Source organism: Pseudorca crassidens, chromosome X (genome assembly GCF_039906515.1).
Source record: "Pseudorca crassidens isolate mPseCra1 chromosome X, mPseCra1.hap1, whole genome shotgun sequence".
Lineage (NCBI taxonomy): Eukaryota > Metazoa > Chordata > Mammalia > Artiodactyla > Delphinidae > Pseudorca > Pseudorca crassidens.
The window spans coordinates 85865116-85883855 of record NC_090317.1 but is presented as its reverse complement, the minus strand read 5'-3'; the positions used below and the strand labels follow the sequence as shown (position 1 = coordinate 85883855).

The 18740-nt window shown below is 42.7% G+C and overlaps 1 protein-coding gene across 17 annotated transcripts in view; it reads left to right on the top strand.

Annotated features, from left to right (window-relative positions):
- PFKFB1 (6-phosphofructo-2-kinase/fructose-2,6-biphosphatase 1) overlaps positions 1 to 18740 on the top strand; it is a 198810-nt gene that overhangs the window by 54418 nt on the left and 125652 nt on the right. For 10 of the 17 annotated variants that reach the window (XR_010940066.1, XR_010940067.1, XM_067723902.1 and 7 more), the window contains 7 exons: positions 5068 to 5193; positions 8960 to 9125; positions 10041 to 10107; positions 11413 to 11487; positions 11930 to 11986; positions 13898 to 14019; positions 16942 to 17149. Coding sequence is in view for 15 of the 17 variants with exons in the window: in XM_067723902.1 (XP_067580003.1) it covers positions 5068 to 5193; positions 8960 to 9125; positions 10041 to 10107; positions 11413 to 11487; positions 11930 to 11986; positions 13898 to 14019; positions 16942 to 17149 (821 nt within the window). In the remaining 2 variants the exon portion in view is untranslated. The remainder of the gene's footprint in view (positions 1 to 5067; positions 5194 to 8959; positions 9126 to 10040; positions 10108 to 11412; positions 11488 to 11929; positions 11987 to 13897; positions 14020 to 16941; positions 17150 to 18740) is intronic. The other 7 variants (XM_067723899.1, XM_067723906.1, XM_067723907.1 and 4 more) reach the window with 2 other exon arrangements.

Genomic DNA, 18740 nt, shown 5'->3' with positions numbered 1-18740 from the left:
TGGATTCTGTTTGCTAGTATTTTGTTGAGGATTTTTGCATCTATGTTCATCAGTGATATTGGCCTGTAGTTTTCCGTGTTTGTGACATTCTTGTCTGGTTTTGGTATCAAGGTGATGGTGGCCTCGTAGAATGAGTTTGGGAGTGTTTCTCTCTCTGCTATATTTTGGAAGTGTTTGAGAAGAGTAGGTGTTATCTGTTCTCTAAATGTTTGATAGAATTCACCTGTGAGGCCACCTGGTCCTGGGCTTTTGTTTGTTGGAAGTTTTTTTTTGGAAGATTTTTAATCACAGTTTCAATTTCAATGCTTGTGATTGGTCTGTTCATATTATCCATTTCTTCCTGGTTCAGTATTGGCAGGGTGTCCATTTCGAAGAATTTGTCCATTTCTTCCAGCTTGTCCATTTTATTGGCATAGAGTTGCTTGTAGTAATGTCTCATGATCTTTTGTATTTTTGCAGTGTCAGTTGTTACTTCCCCTTTTTCATTTCTAATTCCATTGAGTTGAGTCTTCTTCCTTTTGTTCTTGAAGAGTCTGGCTAATGATTTATCAATTTTGTTTATCTTCTCAAAGAACCAGCTTTTAGTTTTGTTGATCTTTGCTATCGTTTCCTTCATTTCTTTTTCATTTATTTCTGATCTGATTTTTATGATTTCTTTCCTTCTTCTAAGTTTGGGTTTTTTTTGTTGTTCTTTCTTTAGTTGCTTTAGGTACAAGGTTAGGTTGTTTATTCAAGATGTTTCCTGTTTCTTAAGGTAACATTTTATTGCTATAAACTTCCCTCTTAGAACTGCTTTTGCTGCATCCCATAGGTTTTGGGTCGTCGTGTCTCCATTGTCATTTGTTTCTATGCATTTTTTGATTTCCTCTTTGATTTCTTCAGTGATCACTTCGTTATTAATTAGTTTATTGTTTAGCTCCATGTGTTTGTAGTTTTTACAGGTCTTTTCCTGTAATTGATATCTAGTCTCATAGCGTTGTGGTTGGAAAAGATACTTGATACAATTTCAATTTTCTTAAATTTACCAAGGCTAGATTTGTGATCCGAGGTATGATCTATCCTGGAGAATGTTCCATGAGCACTTGAGAAAAATGTGTATTCTGTTGTTTTTGGATGGAGTGTCCTATAATTATCAATTAAGTCCATCTTGTTTAATGTATCATTTAAATCTTGTGTTTCCTTACTTATTTTCATTTTGGATGATCTGTCCATGGGTGAAAGTGGGGTGTTAAAGTCCCCTACTATGAATGTGTTACTGTCGGTTGCCCCTTTTATGGCTGTTAGTATTTGCCTTATGTATTGAGGTGCTCTTATGTTGGGTGCATAAATATTTACAATTGTTATATCTTCTTCTTGGATTGTTCCCTTGATCATTATGTAGTGTCCTCCTTTGTGTCTTCTAATTGTCTTTATTTTAAAGTCTATTTTGTCTGATATGAGAAGTGCTACTCCAGATTTCTTTGGGTTTGCATTTGCATGGTATATCTTTTTCCATCCCCTTACTTTCGGTCTGTATGTGTCTCTAGGTCTGAAGTGGGTCTCTTGTAGACAGCATATATATGGGTCTTGTTTTTGTATCCATTCAGCCAATCTGTGTCTTTTGGTGGGAGTTACATTTAAGGTAATTATTGAAATGTATGTTCCCATTCCCATTTTCTTAATTGTTTTGAGTTCGTTATTGTAGGTCTTTTCTTTCTCTTGTGTTGCTTGCCTAGAGAAGTTCCTTTAGCATTTGTTGTAAAGCTGGTTTGGTGGTGCTGAACTCTCTCAGCTTTTGCTTGTCTGTAAAGATTTTAATCTCGCTATCAAATCTGAATGAGGTCCTTGCTGGGTAGAGTAATCTTAGTTGCAGGTTTTCCTCCTTCATCACTTTAAATATGTCCTGCCAGTCCCTTCTGGCTTGTGGAGTTTCTGCTGAACGATCAGCTGTTAACCTTATGGGGATTCCCCTGTGTGTTATTTGTTGTTTTTCCCTTGCTGCTTTTAATATGTTTTCTTTGTATTTAATTTTTGACAGTTTGATTAGTATGTTTCTTTGCGTATTTGTCCTTGGATTTATCCTGTATGGGACTCTCTGTTCTTCCTGGACTTGATTAAGTATTTCCTTTCCCATATTAGGGAAGTTTTCAACTATAATCTCTTCAAATATTTTCTCAGTCCCTTTCTTTTTCTCTTCTTCTTCTGGAACCCCTATAATTCGAATGTTGGTGCGTTTAATTTTGTTCCAGAGGTCTCTGAGACTGTCCTCAGTTCTTTCATTCTTTCTTCTTTATTCTGCTCTGCAGTAGTTATTTCCACCATTTTATCCTCCAGGTCACTTATCCGTTCTTCTGCCTCAGTTATTCTGCTATTGATCCCATCTAGAGTATTTTTAGTTTCATTTATTGTGTTGTTCATCATTGTTTGTTTCATCTTTAGTTCTTCTAGGTACTTGTTAAATGTTTCTTGCATTTTCTCTATTCTATTTCCAAGATCTTGGATCATCTTTACTATCATTATTCTGAATTCTTTTTCAGGTAGACTGCCTATTTCCTCTTCATTTGTTAGGTCTGGTGGGCTTTTATCTTGCTCCTTCATCTGCTGTGTGTTTTTCTGTCTTTTCATTTTGCTTATCTTACTGTGTTTGGGGTCTCCTTTTTGCAGGCTGAAGGTTTGTAGTTCCTGTTGTTTTTGGTTTCTGTCCCCAGTGGCTAAGTTTGGTTCAGTGGGTTGTGTAGGCTTCCTGGTGGAGGGTACTAGTGCCTGTGTTCTGGTGGATGAGGCTGGATCGTGGCTTTCCGGTGAGCAGTTCCACATCTGGTGGTGTGTTTTGGGGTGTCTGTGGACTTATTATGATTTTAGGCAGCATCTCTGCTGATTGGTGGGGTTGTGTTCCTGTCTTGCTTGTTGTTTGGCATAGCGTGTCCAGTACTGTAGCTTGCTGGTTGTTGAGTGTAGCTGTGTGTTGGTGTTGAGATGGAGATCTCTGTGTGATTTTCACTGTTTGATATTACGTGGAGCTGGGAGGTCTCTTGTGGACCAGTGTCCTGAAGCTGGCTCTCTCACCTCAGAAGCACAGCACTGACTCCTCCTGGCTGCAGCACCAAGAGCCTTTCATCCACACTGCTCAGAATAAAAGGGAGAAAATGTAGAAAGAAATAATTAGTAGAAGTAGAAAGAAAGAAGGAAAGAAAGAAAGAAAGAAAGAAGGAAAGAAAGAAAGGACGGAGGGAGGGAGGGTGGGAAGGAGGTTGCCTTTATTTTTGAAGGACATTTTTGCTGAATTTAGATTTGGATTGGCAGGGTTTTTACTTTCAGTATGTTAAAGGTTTCATTCCACTATTTTTGGCTTATGTGACTCTGGTACGAAGTCTTGTGTAATTATTCTTGTTCTTCTGTATGTAAGGTGTTCCGTCCACCCTTTTTCCCTGACTGCCTTCAATATTTTATTTTGCCTGTTCTTCTGCAGTTTGAATTTGATATGTCTGGGTGTGATGTGGCTCTTTTACATATTTTATTTACCCTGCTTTGTGTTCTCTGAGATACTTGGATCTGGGGTTTATATCAATTGCTAATTATGAAAAATTTCAGCAATTATTTATTCAAATATTTTTTCTCCATTCTCTCTCTCTTCTCCTTCTAGTATTCTAATTTGATAGTGTCCCAAAGCTCTTGGATGTTTTGTTCTGTTTTCTTTTTTTACTCTTTATTTTTTCTCTGCATTTCAGTTTGTGTAATTTCTATTGTTCTAGCTTCAATTTCGCTTATTCCTCAGCTGTGTCTAGTTCACTAATAAGCACACTGAAGGCATTCTTCAGATCTGTTAATGTGTTTTTTCTCTTGTATTTACATATGATTCTTTCTTATACATTTTATCCCTTGCTGCTATCTTATCTTGCATGTTGTCTACCTTTTTCAATATAGAAAAGTACTTAATCATATTAATCACAGCTATTTTAAGTTGTCTGTTGGAAAATGTGTCATAACTGAGTCTTGTCCTGATGATTTTTTTGTCTCTTCAGACTATGTTTTTTTCTTTCCTTGATTCTTCCCTTTATGCTGCTCTCTGGAGGTAACTTACCTCTTGCATTCTTTAAAAATAAAGTCTGCTATTATTTTACTTGATTTATTTTAGCCTTGTAGTGGAGAATAGGGGACTAGGGACATACTATGTTATTTTGATTAAGTCTCAGTCTTAGGCAGGCTTATCCTGAGTCATAGAGGTGTGACTTTCCCAAATGTTCCTGCCCCTCCTCTAAATATAACTGTGAGCCTAGCACATATTCCTATCCCTCCTGGGTTATAGCATTTTTTCAAATTTTCTCCTTCACCTGTGGTGGTGAGTTTCCACCTGTGCCCTCAGTTCCTATTGCCATTCCTTCTGCAGAGCAAGGCTTGTTTTCCCTAGGGGAGATAGAGTAGATTGGTCTGGGCAGAGTTTTAGTGGTGTTGGGTATTCCTCTCTGCTAGCTGCAGTGAATTTCCACCAGTGTGCTCAGACTACAGTTTTATTACCTTTCCCTGTGAAGGTTAAGGCCTTTGCTCTGCAGTGTATAAAGGCAGAATGCTTTGGGCACAGTTTCAGCAATGGATGCTGTTCTGTTTCCCTCCCCCAAACCAGAACTATAGAATATCTTTCTCCGGATTCTTATTCTTCCCTGCCAGCACCTGGTGGACTTCTTAGGGGGAAAGTCTGCAAGAGGATTCAAAACCACCTATGTCTACAGCCCCCAGGGGTTTCACATTCTCACACTAACACACAACCAACTTTTAGCAATTCATTAACAAATTTTAGCTGTTATCTTCTTATGACTACATATTATTCAGTAGTATCTGCAAAAGATAAGCAAGTACCTGGGCCCTGTTGTTCCCTGTAGATGCCTATGTCTACAGATTTTGGGTTAGCTTTTAGCATTGCAATCTCAGTTTGCTCATGAATTCAATAGAGGACAATTTGCAATTTTCCAGTTTTTGTTTTCCTTGTTCTAATGGTGGGCGAGATGCTCATTCCAATTCTACAGCTCTGAGTTGATACCAGAATATCATGTGAACCTGGGGATAAGATTTGAGGTTCTGTTTGTCTTCCAGCATCCATACCCCAGTTTACAAATTCCCCCACGATGGTGATAATGGTGGGTTTACCAGCTCGAGGAAAGACCTACATCTCCACGAAGCTCACACGATATCTCAACTGGATAGGAACACCAACTAAAGGTATGTCCCTGAAAGCCTTTGTTCTACAGCCCTCTATAGGCCAATTATGGAAAATACAGTAAGGTAGCTGACCTCAAAAGGGCAAAACCACGAGTAAAGGAATGTCTCAAAACATTATTAACAGTATTAGGACTAATACTATTACTGCTGCTGCTGCTGCTCTACTACAACTACTACTACTACTACTGCTACTACTACTACTACTACTATAGCACCACCACCACCACCACCACCACCACTAACCTCATAAATTTTTACAATTTCTTAAGTACGTAATCTGTGCCCAATCCCGTGATAGCTGCTAAGCATAAGAAAACTACAAAGATTAAATATCTGTTTTCAAGGAGCACGATTTTTGTAAGACCTGAAAAAAACCCTATGAGTAACATACTACTTTTATCACCTTTATTATTACTTCTACACCAAAAATACGATTCTTATTAGCATTACCATTTCTTCACAACCTTAAGGTTTTCTTTAAATTTTAGGGGTGTGTGGAGTCAAGCACCTCAAAGCCCCAGCCTGGAGTCCCCCACAAGGTCTTCAGTAAAGCAGGGCACTTTAGCTCACCTCTCCTGTCCAGAAGGCGTCCACTCTCTCCAAGCCTCTCCTTAGGTCTGAGCCTATTTGCTCCCCCTCCCCAGCCGGAAGTGATCCTGCCTCTTTCCGCCTCCAGAGGGGTCTCCTTCCCTGCCTGTCAGCCTCCTCCCTCACTCCCTACTTCCAGATTTCCTTTCTCCCCAATGTGATCTCTTTTCTGCTTACTACCTCTTATTCAGCAATCATATTTTTCTATTCTCCATTTGATTTCTCTATCACCCACACTGTATCCCCATTCCTATTTGATTCCTCTGTTGCCCCTAGGAAGACTATGTTTCTCTGGGCTCCCACACCAATGCTTCCTACAGACCCCTCTATGCCAACCTTAGTTACATAGTGTGTTGTTGTAGTGTGTTGTGTGTCTGGGTCTCTCTCCCCAGGAGCTGCTCTGCGGTAGGGGACTAGATCATGTTAATTTCTATTGCTTAAGTAGGACCAAATTAAGACATTTAGAGTCTCTAAACGCTAAAAGTTAGGGTATCCCCTACATCATACGTAATTCAGAATAAAATCAGTAAATACAAGAAAGTCTACCAAAAGTTTTTATTTATCCCCCAATGACTATTGATGCTTTTAACATATATCAACTTAGCTGAAAATTATTACTGGGACTGTGTTCCTCCTTTACTGGTACACTGGTACACAAGTGCTTAGCCTCTGTCTCTTGTGGAAAGGAGCACTCCTCCCCAGTGTGGAAAACAGTTCTTCTTGGGCAATCACTTGCTCACTCAGTCAGTAATTATTTGCTGAGCACACAGTTGTGCCACGGCCCTTGTTGGATGTTGGATCCCTGCCCTCAAAGAACTCCCATCTAGTTTTTAAACTTTATTGGAGTATAATTGCTTTACAATGTTGTGTTAGCTTCTGCTGTATAACAAAGTGAATCAGCTATAAGTATACATATATCCCCATATCCCCTCCCTCTTTCATCTCCTTCCCACCCTCCCTATCTCACCCCTCTAGGTGGTCACAAAGCACAGAGCTGATCTCCCTGTGCTATGCAGCTGCTTCCCACTAGCTATCTATTTTATATTTGGTAGTGTATATATGTACATGCCAGTTTCTCACTTGGTCCCAGCTTCCCCTTCCCCCTCCCCATGTCCTCAAGTCCATTCTCTACGTCTGTGTCTTTATTCCTGTCCTGCCCCTAGGTTCTTCAGAACCTTTCCTTGTTTGTTTGTTTTTTAGATTCCATATATATGTGTTAGCATATGGTATTTGTTTTTCTCTTTCTGACTTGCTTCACTCTGTATGACAGACTCTATTCTTAAGTTCTAAAACACCCATGTAGGAAGAACTAGTATCATCATTCCACAGTTGATGAAATTAATGCCCAAGATGTGACGTGTCTTGTCTAAAGGTACATGATCACTAAGTGATGGAACCAGAATATGAACCCACATCTGGTTGATTCCAAAGCCTGACACTCACTGTGGCAGGTCTGATACTTGGTGCTACTGATGGGAAGAAGAAAGAACCCACATTGGCCCTGTGCTCTCCTCCACACTCTTCCTCTTATTTCCCTTGACCATACCAACACCCTATCTCTCTTCCCCCTTCCCTCCCTCTCTCCAATTATTCTCCTCCCCTTCTCCCATTTCTTCTTTCTCTTCATGCACTTTCTCTTTCTCTAATTCACTGGTGAAGAGTTCCCCAGTGGTTTTCCATGTGCCAAAACCCATACTATGCACTGGAGATGCAAAACTGGATGAGATTCACAACCTGTCCTTGAAGATTTCTCCATCTGGCTGGGATGCATAAGAATACAACATGTCACTGAAGAATCCCAGAGCAGGATACTGATGGGCCTCACAGAGGAAATCACCTACTGGAAGACAGTGAAAGCTTCCAGATAGGGTGTATTTGAGCTGGGTGTGTCCTGTGGGAGGAGTAGAACATTGGAAGAAGAGAAGGGAAGAAGGAGTAGTTCTTGTAGGACTGCAGGCTCTGAGGAGCCTCTGCTGAGCATAGGGGCACATGGGACAGTGTCAGATGGGTCTCTGATCTAATGCACCTGCTTCCCATCTGTTCTACTTGCACAGAGGCCCTCAGAGTCATGTTTCAAATGCCAAGATGACCATATCTATAGCCACCAAGGGTTCCCTTGGCCTGCAGGTTTAAATCCAAGCTCCTTAGCCTATCATTCAAGGCCCTCCACAGTCAGTCTCTGACAGCCTCACAGGCCTCAGTCACAGTGGATGTCTCATGTTCTGCCTCCTGCCAATGCCATACCTTTGCTCAAACTCTTCCTCTACCTGGAATGTCTTTGTTCCCCTCTCCCATACCCCATGCCTGCCAGTAAAAGGCCTGCCTTCCTATAAAGACTGGTACAAATGCTGCTTTTTCCAAGAAACCATCTGAGATCACCCCAAGCTTAGTTAGTCTTTCCTCCCTCCTTGCTCTTTTGCATGGCTCTGTCAGAGCACTTAACACACTGGGTGAGAGCTCTCTGTTTACTGGTTTACTGTTTACTCTCTTTCCTACATGCTAGACTGTGAGCTCCTTGGGGCCCCATCATGCAGATCTGTTTCATCTCTGACACCCCAGAACTCATGTCCTGATTCACAAAGTAGGCATGAGAAACTATTTATTGGATGAATGAAGAAAATATTACATTACCTCTTTGCCTATTATCCCCTCTTTCCCCCTTTCCTTCCCTCCTCTCTGATTTTTCACCATTACAAATGAGAAAGTGTGGCCTAAAGAAGGCAATAAATCTAGACTCTCTGTCTTGATACAGAAAATGTAACAACATTGGACTAGGATTCAGGAGGCCCAGTCTAGTTATGTCCCCAGCTGACTCAGTGTTTGACCCTTGACGGATTTTACTCCCTGGGTCCCAATTTCTTTATCTTTCCAATGCAGTAATGTACAGAACACAGTAATAATATATAGTAATACTATGGGCATTAAAAGGTTTAGAGTTTATGTTAAAATGGAATAGTGGAAAGATCACCAGCTTTGGAACCAAACAGTCCTGGGTTTGAATCCCATCTCTCCACTTATTAGCTATGAGAGTTACTCCCTTGATTTCCTCATTTATAAATGGGAATGATGATTCCTACTTTTCAGGGTTGTTGTAAGGAGTAAATGAGCTGGTGGCCATAATTTGAAGCTTTGTAAACATATTATATAGCTACAAACTATACCTTCTTTTACCTCTGAGCTACCTCCAAGAAAGGACATTATTTTGCCACTGGGATCTTCCCAACCTCTTCACCAGGGCTCCTGCTTTCAGTGTTTAATTTAGGCCAGTATCGACGAGAGGCAGTGAGCTACAAGAACTACGAATTCTTTCTTCCAGACAACATGGAGGCCCTACTTATCAGGAAGTGAGTACCTAATATTTTAAAGACCTGTGCTGCCCCCTGGCTGAGGGAGACCTTTGTTCAAATGATGGGGGAGTAGGGCAGAGCAACTTGGGTTAGCAAGGAGTCCACCTACAGTCTCAAAGGGTGGTTAGGACAGCCCTTCTACTATCTTAACCAAAGCTTATTTCTGGTCATATCCATCCCCTGCTTAAGAACTTTTAACAGTTTCCTACTTCTGACAAGAGAGAGTGGAAACTTAGCCTAGAATTTAAAATAAGAGTCTCAGTAGCTTGGCCCACTCCAGTCTCATCCATTCAACCTCAAGTTGTCTCTCCTCTACAAGACTCTGAGCACTTCCAGAACAGAGCCTGGGTCTCATTTATTGATCCATATCCTCTTAATAGAACTCAGCAAAGAGTAATCACTAACCAGATTTTTGCCAAAAGCATAAATACATTTCCACATTATTACCTGTGCTTGCCCTGTTACATATGCCAGGAATGCCTTCTCCTTCACAGACCATATATTCAGGCTCTTCTTGGGTTCAAGAACCAATTCAGCTTGAGCGCTATTAGTTCAAGGTTTGGAGCCCTTAATACTATGGCTCTGTCATTAGTCAACTTTTCCTGGGTATGTTACTTTATACCTGCACCTAAAATGTCTACACAGAGCCATTTTCAACTGTGTGACCTCTCTGTGCTTGTCATAGCATATTTTCAACTGTGTGACCTCTCTGTGCTTGTCATAGCACATTTTCAACTGTGTGACCTCTCTGTGCTTGTACCTAGAATATAGGACACCCTTTTTAGATATTCAACAGATGAATAATTTAATGTAGGACATCTAAGAGATAGTGCAAAAGATAATTCAGAAAAATAGAGAGGAGACCATTTTGGGTATAATGGTTGTTTCTGTTTCTTCCTTCATCTTTTTCAGGCAATGTGCCATAGCAGCCCTGAAAGATGTCCATAACTATCTCAGCTGTGAGGAAGGTCATGTTGCGGTAAAGAAATTTGCATTTTTCTTAGGTTTCTGCTGGGTTGGAGAAGAGCTAATATATATTGAGCATTTACTATGTTCTAAACATTGTTCTAAGCACTTTGCACATATTTATTTAATTTCCACCCTCCCCCATGAGATAGGTATTGTTATTATACTCCATTTTATAGCCCAGAAGAATGTCGTGCAGAGAGATTAAATAATTAAATATTTTACCAAGGTGGCAGGCCAGAACTGGAATACAGGTTGTATAGCTCCAGAATCTACACTCCTTTTTTCTTTCTTTTTTTAAAAAAATTTATTTATTTATTTATTTATTTATTTATTGGCTGTGTCAGGTCTTAGTTGCGGCACATGGGATCTTTGTTGAGGCTTGCAGGATCTTTTGTTGCACCACGCGGGATCTTTCATTGCGGTGCATGGGCTATTCACTGCGCTGCACAGGCTTCTCTCTCATTGTGGCGTGCGGGTTTTCTCTTCTCTAGTTGTGGCGCAAAGGCTCCAGGGTGCATGGGCTTTGTAGTTGTGGCATGTGGGTTCCAGAGAGTGTGGGCTCTGTAGTTTGTGGCACGCAGTCTCTCTAGTTGAGGCACGCGAGCTCAGTAGTTGTGACACATGGGCTTAGTTGCCCCGCGTCATGTGGGATCTTAGTTCCCTGACCAGGGATCGAATCTGCATCCCCTATTTTGGAAGGCTGATTCTTTACCACTGGACCACCAGGGAAGTCCCCAGAATCTACACCCTTAACCAGTATACACTACCACTCCATCCCCAAGAATTCAGCAGGACTACACTAGAATTTGACTGCAATACAAACATTTTTAAGTTCTAGAGATTTAGCCAAACATTTAATCAATTTAATCTCATAGACCTTTGGGATTTGCAAATTCTAAAAGTGCTTCAAAGAGCTCCAAAGTGATAGGGAAGGAAGAAGCTTCACCTAGGAGTTGAGAGAATTGGTTCCAACTCTGCTTTGTCAGAGTTTGTGACAGTTTGTCTCTCTGTGACATTGGTTAAGGCAAACACTTCCTCTAAGCCTCAGCTACTTTACCTGTAAAATAACTCTAATAAACCCCCACCATTTTCCTCTTGCTTTATTATGTCTACAGAGTCTGCTACATTTCTGGGCAGGCAGTGAGGGCTCAATGAGTGTTTGAGAAATTGATATAAGCCATTTCCAAATCCTTCAAAACCCTGTTCAAGTTTTATCCCCTTCTGGAAGCCCTGTACTTAGCACAGAGATGGTCAAAGAGTAGGCATTCTATCAGAGCCAGATTCAGAGCAAACCAATCTCATCGTGTGCCTCTAGGTTTTTGATGCCACCAACACTACCAGAGAACGACGGTCACTGATTCTGCAGTTTGCTAAAGAACATGGTTACAAGGTAGAGTAACTCTCTAACTCTTATCTAGAGCCTACTCATTTAACAAACACCAAAAAAAGGCAAACCAGGGGAGGAAGAGATGCCAAATCAGCTACCATAGGGTCAGCATTTTAATTTAGTTGTAGGATTTTCCAGGTCACAGTTAGAAGCATCAAAACAGAACAGAACAGGAAAGAAGAGGTGCCACATTAGGCAATGGAAGATAACTGCTGACAAGCTGACACTGTGGGGGTGGGTATGAGGAAGGAGGAGAGAGAACCACTACAATTCAGGGCCAATCTGACTCATAAAACTCAGAATCCTGAAAGCACCACTGTATGAAATTATGTTGTCAGAGATACCTCTAAAGATGACTCAGAGCCATTGAGAAGGGGTCAAGCTATGTTTGACTCCTACCAAACATAATTCCTTGCTGGAAATCTTTCTTCTGTTTCTTTTATAGGTCTTTTTCATCGAGTCCATTTGTAATGACCCTGACGTCATTGCAGAAAACATCAGGGTAAGGAGCACCAGTCACCTTTCCTTCTTATTTTGTCTCAGATTTGGATCATACCTAGAAATACCTCTGTGCAGTTAAAGGAGGTATCTTCCCTGAGCTTCTCCTCCCACTTCCTATAGGAAGTATTCCCTGATCATCCTGGCATACAATGATTCTGTGAAATTCCTTTAAGTATTGGAGAGGAAACTAAGGTTCCAAGAGGAGAGGTAAGTTGTCAAGTGTTCATACAGCCAGGAAGAGGTAGAACTGGGACTGGACCTCAAGCTTGGATGTCTGCCTTGAAAGCTCTTTTTTCTGACCCACAATTCATATCAGAGCTATCACTGCTCTTTTCTACAGTTTCTAGGCATGTGGTCTAGATTTAGTTCACTCACTACATTTTATTGTTCCCTATTTCATTAAATTACTGTATCTTGGGGACAGAGGTGACCTTAAAAGTCACCTCCTTCAACACTTCATCAGAAACTTGAAATCTTAGCTAATTGTTTTTGTAGATTTTCTCTTTGTACCTCCAGTGTGAAAGCTCATTGCCTTCATTAAGTGCAGTCCAATCAATCTGAAATCTGCCTCCCTGTAATTTCCACTCATTGGTCCTAATTTTGCCTCTTGAGGCATAGAATATGTCCAAGTACTCTCTTTCCTTTTCATCCATCCACCTATCCATCCATTTGTTGATTAAACATAAATTGAATACATACACCTGGGTTGAACCATTCTGGATACTAGAGACAGAAATAGATAGGGGAGTGCCTGGCCCTTGAGCTCACAGTCTAGTGAGGGAGACTGACAATTTTATAGACATAATTCTGTGAGATCAGTGCTGAGATGAAGAAACAAAGGAGGCTGTGGCAGCACAGTGTTGAGGACCTAACCTTGCATGGGAAGGCTTCTCAATGAAGGTAATAGCTGACCTTCATCTTGAAGAATGCATAGGAATTTGGCAAGTAAAGAATGGAAAATAGGGGGATAGCATATACTAAGTATGGCATCTATGGGGAACTAGAAATAGCCTAGGTTGTCTAAAGCAAAGTGTGTGGAGGTCTAGAGGGGCAATGGGAGAGGAGGATGAAGAAATCATTTGGGGCCCAATCATAACAAGCCATGAGTCACCTGCTAAAATATTTCATACTTTGTCCTAAAAGATGTGAGGAAATGGTGAAGGGTTTCAAGCAGAGGAATTCCATATTCAGATGTGCATGTTAGAAATATCCTTCTGGCTGCTAGTATGGGAAAGTAACTAGACTATAGACAGAGTAACCAGTCACAAAGCTAGAGTGAGCATCCAGGAAATGGATGGAGGCCAGCTGGAGAGATATTTAGAAGATACAGGGGGGAAGATTTGGTACCTTCTAAGAGGTGGGGGATGATAGAAAGAGACACATCTAGGATGACTCCCAGATTCATTTTAGGCTCAGGTGACTTGAGTAGATGATAGTGACATTCACTGAGATGGTGAATGTGGGTGGAGAAGGTAGATATATTAAGGGATTAGGAGTTGCCAGCCCCTCAGAAATCTAAAGCCAATATATGCCATGTTATCCCAGTAAACACTCAATACATGTAAGCCATTATGATCCCCAGCCAAGATCTCCTGTTCCTTTTCTTCAACCATTTCTCACACCACAATTTCCAGGCCACTTATAAATGTTTCTCTTAAACAGTGTGTGAACTGAATATAATGTAACAGACCTTGTTTGAGCACACAGGGATAAGGAATGAGGTGTTAACACAGTACAGATTCTCTTCAACTGACTGATTTTGTAAACTTGGGCAAGAACCTTTCTCCAAGTCTCAACTTCCTCATCTTTATGATGAGGAATGTTGTACTCAGTGATCTCTAAGCATTCATCCCAAGGGCACTGTCGGAGTCTCTGTCTCCCATGGTTCTTCCATCTTTTTCCCTTCCTCCAGCAAGTGAAACTTGGCAGCCCTGATTACATAGACTGTGACCATGAAAAGGTTCTGGAAGACTTTCTAAAGAGAATTGAATGCTATGAGGTCAACTACCAACCCTTGGATGATGAACTAGACAGGTAAGAACCCAGAACCCCAAAGTAAAGGTCAGGATCCTTAGCCCGGTTTTGATGTCCTGTAGGACCTGGAGGAATGCCTTCCTTCTCTGGGCCTCAACTTTATTTGTAACATCAGGAAACTGTACTTGATTTGTCTTCAAGGGCCCTCCCAGCTCTAATTATCCATGAGGTGGTGATTCCTTGTTGTGTAAGGTGTTCATCATAAGGGGCTTGAAGTAGTGTTTTCCTGAACAATGTGGACATATTAGGACCCTGATCTCAGGGGGGGAGAAATGCCTCTCTCCTGTGGTTGTTGCTATTATGTTTTCAAAAGTATTCTTCACACATGGATGACATTTCAGCTTCCAAACATGTTCACCTTTTTTGTTTCATTGAATCCCCTCGGCATCCCTGTTAAGGAGGCTGAAATAGGTCTTATGATCATAAATTTTCAAGAAGAGGAGATTGCATCTTAGAGAGCTGAAACCACTTGCTCAAGCTTCCACCACAAGTCAGGGGGTAGAGCTAGGATTCTAACTACATATTCTGTCTCTTAATCATGTCTGTTTTCACAACACGCATGCACCTTCAACCAGTAAGTATTTGGATTCTTTGGGCTATGGTGTACATCGGGGGTGTAAATAAGGGCAAGAGAGGTAGGTTCTATCCTCAGGTAGCTTCCATAGTGCTTTGACATATGGGAAGATACATTAAAAATATGAAACTTTCATTCACAATACCAACTAAAGATTGGAGAGGTGTTAGCTGGCAGTACAGGGAAGATGTGAGTTTTAGACGTAGGGTATACCCAGAACCTCACTTTCTTTCAAAATGGATTGTGATGAGAAGAGACCCTGGTCACTCAGACCCTTTGGACCCCAAGTAAGAAGTATAAGGAGACTTCTAACAGTCATCACCACCCAAAGAAGTTTAAAGAGCATCCTTCCAACTTTGTCCAACCAAAGTCCCCAGAGGTGAGCATTGTTACTGCCTCACTTCTTAGATGGGGAAACAGACCCACAGCAGGGCAAGGGCTTACCTGAGGCCACACAATGAGTGAGTAGCAGAATATATACTCAAATTCTTGTCTTCAAAATTCCATCATGGTTATCCTCCTCCCACATCCCTATATCATAAAAGTGCCACATGAGGCTTAGACACTCAGGTCAAGGGGCAGGACCTTGTGTACAATTGTGAATATTGTTCACTGTGCCAGGTCACGGGTACACTTGCTTTTCTCACCAAGACGTGTACTGGAGTAGGGGAAACTTTTTCAAATTTCCACAAAGGCACTGTATGAATAGTAGCATATGGTGGAAGAAGTTTGAAGGAGGGGAGCTAAAATGAAAGAACAGCATTGAGAAAGCCCCTAGCCTTTGGCCTAGACTGCTGCAGGTACTCGGTGTTTGATGAATCAGTTTGGGTCTGAAGACAACTGATTCTGAAAGTTGGCTTTATCTAATCGTTTTTCCATCAACAGACATTTACAATCCATGCATCAAGGCCCACTCCTAAGCTGTGCCCTAGGAACCCAAAGAGGGAAGGTCTATCTATCTCTGTTCTGATAGAATGCCCAGTTGGTTGAGGAAGACAATGAGTATGCAGTTGACCAGAATTGTGGTGATGGTAAAGCAAGTGGGGTGGGGGAACACAGAAGAGGGGACCCAGTCCAACTGGGAGGAAAAGGTCTGGAAGAACATGTTTACCCAGTAGGTGGACTAGACATGCGTTTAGGGCACCAGCAAGGTAGAGTCCACCAAAAATAAGAAAAGAAAATCTTGAAAGCTTTTAATAGTTTGTATTTCAAAAACAGCATCAAGGTAGCCAAAACAGAAAAAAATACAACCAGAACTCAGTAGACCTTCTTCATGTTATAATATAGCTTATAATTTTTATTTTAAATTACACATAATGGGGGTAAGCATTAGCTACTATAAGACTTTTGATGTGAAGTACCTTTAAATGACTTCATATGATCCTGGGCTCAAAGAAAACTTTCTAAAGAGAGTGAATGTACTGGTTCTTGAAGGATGGATGCATAGGAGCTCAACTTTGGAAATCAGGCAAATAACATATTTTCAAGGAAAGAGAACAGTACCTTGCAATGGCCTAGTTAAATCTGAATAAAAGTAGAGGAGTACAGAGAATATTTCAGCAAAAGCATTAAGGCTAGAATGAAACAGAGAAGTTATGAGCATAGACATGGAACACTGAGGTGAGGCAAAGCAGGACCAGTGTATGAAGGCACCTAGAATGTCAGACTAAGCTACAGAATTTGGAAGTTCTCCTAGAGCCACTCAGGACCTAGTACCAGAAACAAGGCAACAAGGCTACATCAGATATTTTCTACTTAGGTTCTGAGAGTCATAGATGAGATGGTTGGAGAGTTTGACATTAGGCAAATCAATTCCTCTCTCTGTGTTTCAGTTTCCTCACCTATCAGAGATAATAATCTCTGCTTCCTAGGATGGTTATGAGGATTTACGCACTTTGAAGCCCCCACCCCTGCCAGGTGCATACATACACACAAAATGGTCAGCAAATGCAAGTGGCCTGTGAGATGTTGGAGACAGTCAGGGACACAGAGGATTACTGTTTCTCTCTGAGTATGTCAGCAGTGTGAGCCAAAAAAGAGAGAACCCTAGATGCCTGAAGTGTGAGGAGTGAAAGTAAAAAGACAGTCTGGCTCAAACTGAGATTGAGGAAAGGAGAGAAAAGGAGATGGTAGCAGGCAGTGAGCTCCTCAGAGTGGCCAGGAACCAAGTCTCTAGAACAGGTACCCAGAACAGGGCAAGGCATAGCACCTTGTCAGAGGAAAGGTAGGTGAGAGCTGGGTTATGGAGGAAGCTTGAAGGCAGGGTGTGTGGTTGGGGCTTTCTCTTGGGATCAGCCTCTCCAACATCAGCCCCTGAGCTGCCCTTGCTCCTGCTTGGGCTGGCCCAGCCACCTGTCCTACATCAAGATCTTCGACGTGGGCACACGCTACATGGTGAACCGACTGCAGGACCACATCCAGAGCCGCACAGTCTACTATCTCATGAACATCCACGTCACACCCCGCTCCATCTACCTATGCCGGCACGGTGAGAGTGAACTCAACCTCAGAGGCCGCATCGGAGGTGACTCTGGCCTCTCAGCTCGGGGCAAGCAGGTAGGGTTGGCCCCATGCACTCAGAGGTTTTGGCTGATCTGGTCCAGGTGGGCTGTGGGTTGGTGGGGTGGCTGCTGCCTGGGTCCTGAGGATGGGGGTACTCAGTGGCAGGATAAAAGCAGGTTCTGGTCACTCTTGCTCTTCCACCCCATCAGCCACTCAGTTTTGACCCACTGAATGGCTCCCAAGTGCCAACAGCATCTGCAAGTCCGATGGCTTGGTCCAGGCCTTCCCAGATCTGGCTGCTCTTCCAGCCCCATTACAATAAGCACCCTCTCTCCTGCCTGACTGGTCCCCTCATCTTTCTCACAACTCTGTGCTTTTGCTTGTGCAGCTTCCCCACCGAGGCTGTCCTCCTCTGTCCCCTCTGTCAGCTGGTGACCGTCATTTGCACAGATACCTGCCTTAAAGTGCCCCACCTTTGAATCCGTCTTCTCCTCCATTACTCAGGGCTGATTCTACTCCCCCAAACCCCCACTACAGGTTATCACAGGGTCAGCACTTGTCCTCCCCCAGTTACCGCTTCTTTTCTGCCCTCCCTGCTCCACCCCTTCCAGGACCCATCTCCTGCTCCATGAGCTGGTCCAGGAAGCCCTCCCCTGTCCTTTCCTGCCCTCCTAGTCAGGTCACCTGGGCTCCATCCCCCCCATTTCTGGCCCATCTCTGACCCTCACGGTGGGAGTCTCTTTGTAGCTGAGAATAGTGAGCTGCACATTATGGGTGCTGGCCAATTAAAGAGACACATTTTCCCATATTTGGCCCTGACCCTGGGCTTGTTAACACAGTTATTGTTCTTGCTGGGAGGATGGCTTGGGGTGGAACAAGTGGGAAATGAGGTGCAGGAGGGAGGGAATGTCCTCTCTTATTGGACACCTCTGCACATTCACGGCACCGTCTGCTTCCACATGTGTGGCCTCATTTAATCTTCATAGCAGCTCTGTGCAGTGGCCATTACTGTCACTGATTTATGGATGAGGAGGCTGAGGCCCACACAGGAACAGAGAGTGGCCCCTGGTCACACAGCCAGTAAAGGACAGAGCCAGGACTGAAAACCAGGCCTTCATGCTTGCTCCTCAGCCTCCCCCCACTGCAGAGCTGGCAGTATCACAGGCAAGGCATCACACCGGAAGGCCTGGTCCTCCTGGATCATTTTCTGTTACTTTCAGACTGGTAGCCTCCCCTCGAGGTAGACTCTGACCTCTGACTCTCGCCTCTCTCGCAGAGTCAGAGACCACTGGAGGAGCCACCCTAGCCCGTGGCACCACCTACAGCCAGGGGTCTCTTGGTTAGGGCTGTCCGTGGCTTTGCCTGCACAATTTAGCACCCAGTTTGGACACGTGGCCATCTCCACCCAACATGCCTCCTTGAACACAAGTGTGCACATGTACATGCACACGCCTGGCCCCAACCTTCATGCTAAAGGGCACAGTGCACCATGCATTGTTTACAAAGCAGTTTCCCATCAACTGTCACCCACCACCAATCACAGTAGCTCTCACTTACTATGTGCCAGGGAGCGCTCTGGGTGCTCCTGGTCCATTATCCAATGTGACACAGAGACCAGGCTGAGTGAGCTAACGCTGTTTACATT